The sequence below is a fragment of the Silene latifolia genome, chromosome 11 (assembly GCF_048544455.1).
Source record: "Silene latifolia isolate original U9 population chromosome 11, ASM4854445v1, whole genome shotgun sequence".
Taxonomy (NCBI): domain Eukaryota; kingdom Viridiplantae; phylum Streptophyta; class Magnoliopsida; order Caryophyllales; family Caryophyllaceae; genus Silene; species Silene latifolia.
The window spans coordinates 141,191,869-141,202,741 of NC_133536.1; the positions used below are offsets into that span (position 1 = coordinate 141,191,869).

The window sequence follows — 10,873 nt, forward strand, 5'->3', positions numbered from 1 at the left end:
GGCCTATGGCTCACCTCTAGTGTCCGATAGGACCACGACTCACACCACCGAACAATACAAGACATTATCAAGGATATGACCCTTCACAAATAATTATTTAACAATAAATATCTCATACTTGTCTTATGCAGATAAATATTTCATTTTATAATTTATCATGCCGATTAAATGAAATATAATGAATAAAAATGGATAATTTACGTTATATGAAATATACGGGATAAAATGTGACCAAGTCCAAGTGACACATTTATGAGCCCAATAAAGAAATTATAAGGAGTCCAACAATTAAATCATGTGAAACCCAACCATTTGATCATGTAAGACCCAAATAAATTGTCATGTGAAGTCCAATAATTAAAATACAAAAAATCCAACTTAGTAAAGTATAACAAACTCAACAACAAGGTCAAATGAGCCCAATAAATTAAATATATGAAAGAACGATATTAAAAAATTACGTTATATAAATTACGAGACGGAAATTAAACAATTTCAAATAAACTAAACTAGCGCCAAAACAATTCATGAAACGATTCAAACATGTCATTTGGCCGCACTATACACGACCTCTATACACAACCATACACGACTTACGCAAGCTGCCATACCCGACCCCAATCAATTCCGGTTACTACCCAAAACAGCCACATTAAATCCACCACTAGCTATTAAAAACCCGTCCAAACAGCTACCCAAAACTGAGTAAACATGTGACGATATTACACGAAGAGGGCAAGCATGATAAATAGTCCCGGCAGGTACCATACCCGTCCCCGAACAGGGTCCAAACTGGTCATTTCACAGCACCAAACAGAGTCCAACAGTCCATAACAGGTCGATATCGAGAGGCATGGAAGGCGGTTTTTGAGATGGAAACAAAGCACAACTAAAACACAAATCACCTCACTATACCCGTTCTGAACCTGCTCGAATATACAGGAAAGTCGGCCACTTTACACGCCATTTGAGACAGAAATACACCGCTAAAACCATCACAATGGACTCAACCTAGACCGTAACAGAACACCCGCAACCACTATTCACACCACGCCAAAATTCCGGTTCAAAACAGTACACCAGTCCCTCTGTTTTTCACGCCTAAAGCAGTCCCAAAGACGAGTTGTTTTAAGACGATAAACATAATACAAATGAGCTGAACTCCTACCCGACTAAGACGCCATTTTCAGGCAAAAAGAAGCTAAACCAAAAAAAGGATGAGACTTTACCGTAACTGAACTTTAAACACATGAGCTCAGCACACAAAAAGAAATAAAACAAGAGATTTCGACATTTGTCGAGTAACCTATCACCGTTACCTGTTTTTGATCTCTTAAACGTCCAAAAGCATGAGCCTTTCTTCAGCCTTTCGCTTAAAAGAAGGAAAAACGAGTCGATTAAGACAAGAAACCGAGTTGTCATTTGAGACGGTATTTTCGAACTTCTACAAAATCAAGACTTTATTACCTTAAAATAATGAGGGAGGAATGAGGAAGAGAATGGAGTAAGTATTATGAAATTTGGCTGAGAAATGGAGAAGGGATATGAGCTTGAGTGTCGGCTAAAATGGTGAGTACGGCCTCTGTTGATTGTTGTTGTTGTTTTGTTTGGTGCAGGTGAAACCAAAAGAAGAAGGAGAATAAAGGGGGTGGGGGTGGGTCACGGTTCACATAATAATAATAATAATAATAATAATAATAATAATAATAATAATAATAATAATAATAATAATAATAATAATAATAATAATAATAATAATAATAATAATAATAATAATAATAATAATAATAATAATAATAATAATAATAATAATAATAATAATAATAATAATAATAATAATAATAATAATAATAATAATAATAATAATAATAATAATAATAATAATAATAATAATAATAATAATAATAATAATAATAATAATAATAATAATAATAATAATAATAATAATAATAATAATAATAATAATAATAATAATAATAATAATAATAATAATAATAATAATAATAATAATAATAATAATAATAATAATAATAATAATAATAATAATAATAATAATAATAATAATAATAATAATAATAATAATAATAATAATAATAATAATAATAATAATAATAATAATAATAATAATAATATATAAATATATATATTTAAAGAGATATTTTAAAAGTAGAGTGTAGGATGTTTGGTGGGTGTGATGTGTTGTCGAATTCTGGTTGGTCCGGATTAAAGTATGTACAAAGTGAAATGTGACGGTCTATAGCTAGACGGATGTTGAGACGGGAATTATTATCACAATCATTATTATTATCCGACCAAAAATACGTATACATATATTATTATATAAATCATGCCTTAAAGATATAATTCATTCATACGTATTTTTATATAAACGAGCTTTTATATAATACGTTTATAAAAATCGTGTTTGACATAAAATTAATTAAATTGAATAATTCAAAAATATATAATAAAATGGTTAAACGGTTTTAATAAATTTTAATGGTCAAAATGGGAAATTCGCGGGTGTTACAATTATCTTGTGACGACAAGCAAGAATAAGTTCTGAAATTTGCATGAATGGAACTAGGGTGGTTGTCATTTCATCCATGAACATTTGAATGTTGTAGTGTACTCATTTTTAGTTTTGTATTTAGAAATGTACCTCAATAATTATTATGATGTACAATATATCTAAATAAGAATATAATTTGAGTTTTGCACAAAAGGTAAAGGGTTTTACCATTATGCGATTAAAATAAGAGTTGTACTCTTACATACCACGATTAAGTTTATGGTGAGACCATACAAATCAAGGTAATTATATTCGAACTAAAAATAAATGTCATATATACAAGACTCAAATTTTCTTTTGCAAAAGTCAAAAGAGAAATGAAGATTTCACTTTTAAACTCAAAAAGGAGTCAAGTTCCTGAAAATATGATATTAAACTTTGTTAAAGAAATCATAAATAGATCAAAGTTAACAGAAATTGGATAAAACTTAAAGAAATCTCGGGTTTAGTAATTAAAATCCTGATAAAAAAGTCTATACTCAAGGAACAAATATGGAATTAAATCAAGTTTTCATTTTCAAATCTTTAAAATAGGTAAGGTTTTGCAAAAGTAACATCAACTCTTAACAACGAATCAAAACTGGTAGCTTGAAATGTTTAGAAATTTTACGAAGTGAAAAGTAACTTAGACATCATAGGTGCAAGTATGCTAAAAGGATTCAACTTAACTAATCAAAAGAGTTATGATGAATTTCATAGGGTGAGAATTGAAGTCAATTCAACAAGGATGTCAAAGATAGAGTTTTTATAGGTCGCTAGCATCCAACTTAAGGGATGAGCAAGATGAAGCGAGGAAGAGAGGTATGAACGATAACGCTTATGGTCAAAGAAGAAGTTGAATTAGACAACAAGGAAACGCCAGGTATTCAAACCTCGAACAACAACCTCATCCTGAACGGTCCCGAAAACTTTGTAACAACAAAACTCATAACCACAACACTCCCAAGGGTTTCTTCAAATCACTTATGTTACTTCACCCTAAGCAATTCCATGAAACAAGGCACTCCACTATGAGTGTAATCTCATCACTCCAAATCCTCAAACATCCACAAATAACTTCCATAAGATCAAAGTCAAAGTTTCCAACAAAGATATACTCATATCCAACTGGTGTCATCCATGGGTTTCTCAAAAAGGTAAAATCCTCAATCAAGGGTCCTAATTCAAATACCTAAATTCCGAGAAAGGGTTCCTCAATCATTCCACAAGGTTCTCATTTCAGAACAAGGTATTAACAAGTCAACCCAAGGTCGTCTCTATACTAAGTCTCTCTCAAGTCAAGAACTATCAAGAGCTAACTGATATCAAATCACATCGCCAATCCATTATGGTCATCAACATCCCAAGGTATATTCTTCCAAATCCGACGCCCTAGAACTTTACTTACCATCGTTTTCTCAAGAAACAAGGTCTTAGTTGTAACAACACTTTATCACCTCAAAGTTCCTAAAACCATAAATTGAAACTATGTTCTTTAACCTAACAATTGGTGTCAACCATACCATTACCCTTTCTAGTTACTAAAACAAGTGCCAAGACTTCCCAACAATGTAGCTTACTCTCACTCTCATACCATACCTCAAGTAGTAATCAATATCACTCACTTAAACTAACTAATAATCCCACCATTAGCTTTTCTCATATGGTTATACACATTTTCAAACTCTCATGTCCGAAGTGATTATGGAAGCCAATCAAAACTCGACTTACTTAGTCAATCCTATATCCTCAAATCCACCATTCAATTTCATCCACCTTAGGTCAAGTACTAAGCACTAGTATCCCAAATATAAACAACAAAGCCAGGTTCTATAATCTTAGTAACCAATGCAACTCATACTTTACACACAAATAATTCCACTAGAAAAACCACACTCACTTTATCAAGGCACTAGGCATAAGAATCACTAAGCATGTCTCATCACATTACCTAAGTCTTTCCAACATCAATCCTCTCAAAACCAGGTTTAAGGGTCAAACACAACAATATCCTCAAAAGTCAAATTTTCCAACCAAGGTCAACATTCCTCAAAAAAAAAGAGTACCATCAAAAGGCGTTAAGGGAGGATAAGCAAGGAACTAAGGACAAGTTAGGAGTATATGAGTAGCTTTCAAAGTAAAACGGAAGAGAGTTTAGAAGGAGGATAAGCACCAAGGGATAAAGAATAAGGCAAGATACACAAAGAATGAGAAGCATCTTCAAGGATGTAAAAGCATTCTTCGAAGTTGAACAAATCTTCAATTCTCAGCAATAGGCACCAAATCTTGATCACAACATTTGTAAGTTCACGGTCATGATCCAAAGGCACAACAGATATTAAATGACAATCAACAAACATGTTAGAACCTAACAAAGAGCAAAGACACTACAGACTACCACCTTAGGTCCTTAAGTCTACCCATCTCTCATTCATTATTCAAGGTCAAGTTCACATTAAATTTGGGGTACATGTGTGTACGTCAGGAGCAACATATGCTCTGATACCAACTGTGACACCCCGCGATAAAGGGGAAAATATAACTAATAAATTAAAGCGGAAATTTGTGAGTTTTTAAAAACTTTTAAAATTACTAGTTAAAGAATAGCACGCGGGTGCCAAAAGGAAGTGAAACAAATACAACAATAGACAAATTTAGGTTATTACAACCCAAGTCTAGAAAGCGAGGAAACGATATCCCACGAATAAACAAATAAAGGGTTTCTAACTAGCAAACTAAGGTCCAAGGGTTTAGTTCTCGCTAGCCCACACGTCTTCCCCACATAAGCATCTTCACCACCTGTCATTCATGTAAACATGAACGCCACAGTCAGTGGGGAGTCACTCAAGGTTCTCCCAGCCACAATATGTCGAAACGAACATAACAAAGAACATAAACAAACAATCATATTAGATAAGACATGAGTGAATCGAATCATAACTAAACATGGGATCATACGTATTTAAACAAACAAGAGTAAAAGAAATGATGGAATAAACAAGTAAGGCATAAGCAACAATAAATAAATGGAAAAGAAGGACAAGGAAACAGACACGACCACTTAGCAACGAGCACGTATTTCAAGGATATATGACCAAAGTAACCATCCAAATAATGCAAGACATTTATCACTCTTAGACTATAATTTCCCCGGATAGGACTACGATAATAATACGGTCTTAGTCTAAATCTGCAGATTCTCGGGTGTACATCCCGATTCGACGTGCGCCAGCACAGCACGCACCCAAGACTCGACTACCAATGGAGACCGAGTACCCCAATCGCTGAACAAAGACGAAAGTGGCGAAAAGACTAAGATAAGACTCACTTGCCGAACAAAGACAAGTGGCCAAAAGCCGTACTTGCGAACAAAGACAAGTATACCAAAACCGTACTTGCGAAACAAAGACAAGTAGGTCAAACCCGTGCTTGCCAGAACAGCACAAGCAGGGCAAAAAAATGAATGTCAAGCACGTACGATGGTAATATGGCATTTCTACTAGAATACGACTCTTACAAGTAATTATTTATAATAACCTTTTCATGCTTGTAACATATAAATAAACATTTCATTTCACAATTATACATGCCGGTTAAATAGAATAAACAAGTACAACAAGCAAGTACATGAGACGGGATTATTAATGTCACACTCATACTTATGGCTTGCATCTCACCATAAGTACGGATGGGAAAATTGGTCCCGACGATCATATCGCAACTAGAGGGCCTATGGCTCACCCCTAGTGTCCGATAGGACCACGACTCACACCACCGAACAATACAAGACATTATCAAGGATATGACCCTTCACAAATAATTATTTAACAATAAATATCTCATACTTGTCTTATGCAGATAAATATTTCATTTTATAATTTATGATGCCGGTTAAATGAAATATAATGAATGAAAATGGATAATTTACGTTATATGAAATATACGGGATAAAATGTGACCAAGTCCTAGTAACACATTTATGAGCCCAATAAACAAATTATAAGGAGTCCAACAATTAAATCATGTGAAACCCAACCATTTGATCATGTAAGACCCAAATAAATTGTCATGTGAAGTCCAATAATTAAAATACAAAACGTCCAACTTAGTAAAGTATAACAAACTCAACAACAAGGTCAAATGAGCCCAATCAATTAAATATATGAAAGAACGATATTAACGAATTACGTTATATAAAATACGAGACGGAAATTAAACAATTTCAAATAAACTAAACTAGCGCCAAAACAATTCATGAAACGATTCAAACATGTCATTTGGCCGCACTATACACGACCTCTATACACAACCATACACGACTTACGCAAGCTGCCATACCCGACCCCAATCAATTCCGGTTACTACCCAAAACAGCCACATTAAATCCACCACTAGCTATCAAAAACCCGTCCAAACAGCTACCCAAAACCGAGTAAACATGTGACGATATTACACTAAGAGGGCAAGCATGATAAATAGTCCCGACAGGTACCATACCCGTCCCCGAACAGGGTCCAAACTGGTCATTTCACAGCACCAAACAGAGTCTAACAATCCATAACATGTCGATATCGAGAGGCATGGAATGCGGTTTTTGAGATGGAAACAAAGCACAACTAAAACACAAATCACCTCACTATACCCGTTCTGACACTGCTCCAATATACAGGAAAACCGGCCACTTTATCCGCCATTTAAGACAGAAATACACCGCTAAAACCATCACAATGGACTCAACCTAGACCGTAACAGAACACCCGCAACCACTATTCACACCACGCCAAAATTCCGGTTCAAAACAGTACCCCAGTCCCTCTGTTTTTCACGCCTAAAGCAGTCCCAAAGACGAGTTGTTTTAAGACGACAAACATAATACAAATGAGCTGAACTCCTACCCGGCTAAGACGCCATTTTCAGACAAAAAGAAGCTAAACCAAAAAAAGGATGAGACTTTACCGTAACTGAACTTTAAACACACGAGCTCAGCACACAAAACGAAATAAAACAAGAGATTTCGACATTTGTCGAGTAAACTATCACCGTTACCTGTCTTTGATCTCTTAAACGTCCAAAAGCATGAGCCTTTCTTCAGCCTTCAGCTTAAAAGAGGGAGAAACGAGTCGATTAAGACAAGAAACCGAGTTGTCATTTGAGATGGTATTTTCGAACTTCTACAAAATCAAGATTTTATTACCTTAAAATAATGAGGGAGGAATGAGGAAGTGAATGGAGTAAGTATTATGAAATTTGGCTGAGAAATGGAGAAGGGATCTGAGCTTGAGTTTCGGCTAAAATGGTGAGTACGGCCTCTGTTGGTTGTTGCTGTTGTTTTGTTTGGTGCAGGTGAAACCAAAAGAAGAAGGAGAATAAAGGGGGTGGGGGTGGGTCACGGTTCACATAATAATAATAATAATAGTTAACTAGGGACACTGTTGTGGACACTTCTGAGGCTGTTCCATCGCCTTTGGTCTTAAATGATTTTATTAATGCTGCAACAGCTTCTGGTATTTCTAAGGATAAGGCTACTTCTACGGGGGCTACGTCAGCAACTAAGGTAACGTCTGAAACTGGGGCAAAGAAGGATGTTCCTGGGACTTCTAATACGAAGACTTACTCACAAGTCCTGAAGAATTCCTCCAAGGGGATGAATCTCTCCTTTGTTCCAGGGGAAGACTCTAATGTTACTATTGAGGAGGAAGACATTGTTAAAGAAGTGGAATATTGGCAAACAACCTTGGTGTGTACTGTTCTAGGTAAGCAATCTACCCTAGTTCAGATTGAGAGCCTTGTCTCTAAGTTTTGGACCATATTACTACTCCTGAGATAATGTATTTTGCAAAAGCCTGGTATTACTTTCGTTTTGCTAGCGATGAGTATATGGAGAAAATTCGGTCTGACACTTGGAATGTCAATGGTTTTCCTTTAGTTTTCAAACCGTGGAGTCCTACAGTTATTGATGAGTTGAATGTCACTCATGTCTTTGTTTGGGTATTGTTTCCAAACTTGGATCCTTGTTTCTGGTCTAAAGCAGGATTGAGTAAAGTGGCTAGTGCTGTAGGGCAGCCCATCAGTGCTGTTGAACATACAACTCATAAGAGTAAGCTGGCTTTTGCTAGGATTCTTATAGATGTTGATCTATCAAAAGAACTCCCTAAGGCTATTAAGATTAACTCCCCCTATCGTGGAACTCTTCTGCAATCTGTTGCATATGAATGGGTGCCTCATTTCTGTACTGGTTGTAAGAAGATTGGCCACACTAAGGATAGATGTAACCCTGGAAAACCAAAGGCAAAGCCTGTCTACAGGCCTAAACCACCTGTGGCTCGTACTTCTGGTCCTACTGAGACTAGTAAACCAGTTAGTCCTAAACGCACACCTGTTCAGAAGAGTGTTGCTACTAACCTCTCCAACAGGTTCTCCCTCCTTCAGCCTGAGGGTGAGGAGGATTCTACTGTTCAGGATATTGTAGACACTGCCTCTGAAGATGAATCTAATGTAGAGCTGGCAACTGAGGATGACAAGGGTTTAGAATTGGATCCTGGGGACCTTGAAGACCCCCATGATCATAACATCTTAGAACATTAGGGGTCTTAATGACCCCCTCAAACAGCAAGAAGCTCATCATTTCTTGCTGATTAATAAGGTGGACTGTGGTGCTCTACTTGAGACTCATGTTAAGCATCAGGCCATCAAGGATGTCAGTAAAAGTTTTCCTGGTTATAATCTGGTTCACAATAATGCTAATCATTACAATGGTAGAATTTTGATTTTTTGGAAGCCTAATGTTCTTTCTCTTACTGTCTTGCATAAATCTGCTCAGCATATGCATTGTCTCCTGCTTCATATAGCTTCCTAAAAGTCTATTAAAGTGACTTTTGTGTATGCATTCAATGCAAGACTGGACAGAAGGGAGCTTTGGGAGCAGCTCCTTGAGATTTCTTCTCAAATTTCTCAGCCTTGGCTTTGTTTAGGGGATTATAATGTGGTTTTGAATATGGAAGAACGTTTGCGTAGTTCTCATGTGCAGCTGGCTGATATCTCTGAGTTTAAAGGCTGCTTGGATGCTTGTAGTTTGGTTGATCATCCAGCTACTGGCTGTCACTTCACTTGGAATAACAAGCAGGGTGATGGCCTCAGATGGGCCAAACTTGATAGAGTATTGGCCTCTCCTATGTGGTTGTCCACTATTCACTCAACTGTTGCCTATCTTACTACTGGTGTTTCTGATCATTCTCCTTGCTTAGTCAATATTGCTGATATGCCTGCCTCTAGGAAATCCTCTTTTAAATACTTGAATTAATGGGCTCTCTCCCCTCAATTTAAGGATACTGTCAGGGCTGGGTGGAGTAATCAATACTATGGAAGTCATATTGCTACCTTATTTCATAAACTCAAAAAATTAAGAGGGAGTCTTAAACAGCTACACACTGATTTTTATACTAACCTTTCAGCTAGGGTGGCTGAAAGTAAGCTTGCTCTTCACCATTGTCAGGACCAGCTCAGTAGATCCCCTCTGGATATTACCATTCTTGCCCAGGAAAAGCACTTGCTACAGGAGTATATTATGATCAAGAAAGTTGAACTGCAGGTTCTTTACCAGAGGGCTAAAGTTCAAGGGCTTCAGTTAAATGACCTTAGCACCAGATATTTCTATTCTAGGCTTGCTGATAGGAGGGCTAGAAATAGTATAGGACTTATTCAAGATGAGTTTGGGGTACAGTGTATGGGCTCTAAAGAAGTTGCTCAAGGGTTTGTATCCTACTATACTCATCTTTTGGGTACTTCTTCTTCTGTGCAGTCTCTCCCTTCATCCTTATTTCTGAAGGACACTGTCCCCCAGAATGCTGGGGTCCCCTGGTGCAGCAGGTAAGGGTGCAGGAGATTCTTGATGCCCTAAAATCCATTGATAGGCACAAGAGTCTTGGAATTGATGGGTACTCATCTGGTTTCTTTTTGGATGCTTGGGACAAGGTAGGGTCTGATTTTAAAGCTGCTGTGTTTGAGTTCTTCCAGACTTGAAACATGCCCAAAGCACCTAATTCTACCTTGTTGGTGCTTGTTTCTAAGATGGAAACCCCACTTTCTGTTAAAGATTTCAGACCCATTGCCTGCTGTACCACTTTTTATAAAGTGGTGAGCAAAATTCTAGCTAATAGGCTCAAACAGATCTTGGACTCCATCATTGGTCCTGAACAAGCTGCTTTTGTAGCTAATAGGGATATTTTTTATAACACCATGATTGCACATGATCTGGTTTGTAAATATGGCCGAGCCTACCTCACTCCTAGATGTTTGCTAAAGGTGGATATCAGGAAAGCGTTT

General features: G+C 36.5%; 1 protein-coding gene across 1 annotated transcript; it reads left to right on the top strand.

Annotated features, from left to right (window-relative positions):
- Positions 1-9,545: 9,545 nt before the first annotated feature.
- Positions 9,546-10,570, top strand: LOC141614084 (uncharacterized). Its single transcript, XM_074432838.1, has 3 exons — positions 9,546-9,768; positions 10,003-10,272; positions 10,350-10,570. Exons 1-3 carry the CDS (start codon positions 9,546-9,548, stop codon positions 10,568-10,570), a joined length of 714 nt encoding a protein of 237 aa, XP_074288939.1.
- The last annotated feature ends 303 nt before the right edge of the window (positions 10,571-10,873 follow it).

What these genes read in the sequence shown, in the direction of transcription:
- LOC141614084 (XM_074432838.1), top strand. Translation starts at nt 9,546, where the DNA reads ATGGAAGAACGTTTGCGTAGTTCTCATGTGCAGCTGGCTGATATCTCT. An exon ending in TGTTGCCTATCTTACTACTG is followed by an intron (nt 9,769 to 10,002) that starts GTGTTTCTGATC and finishes CTAACCTTTCAG; the next exon opens with CTAGGGTGGCTGAAAGTAAG. An exon ending in AGATGAGTTTGGGGTACAGT is followed by an intron (nt 10,273 to 10,349) that starts GTATGGGCTCTA and finishes TCTTCTGTGCAG; the next exon opens with TCTCTCCCTTCATCCTTATT.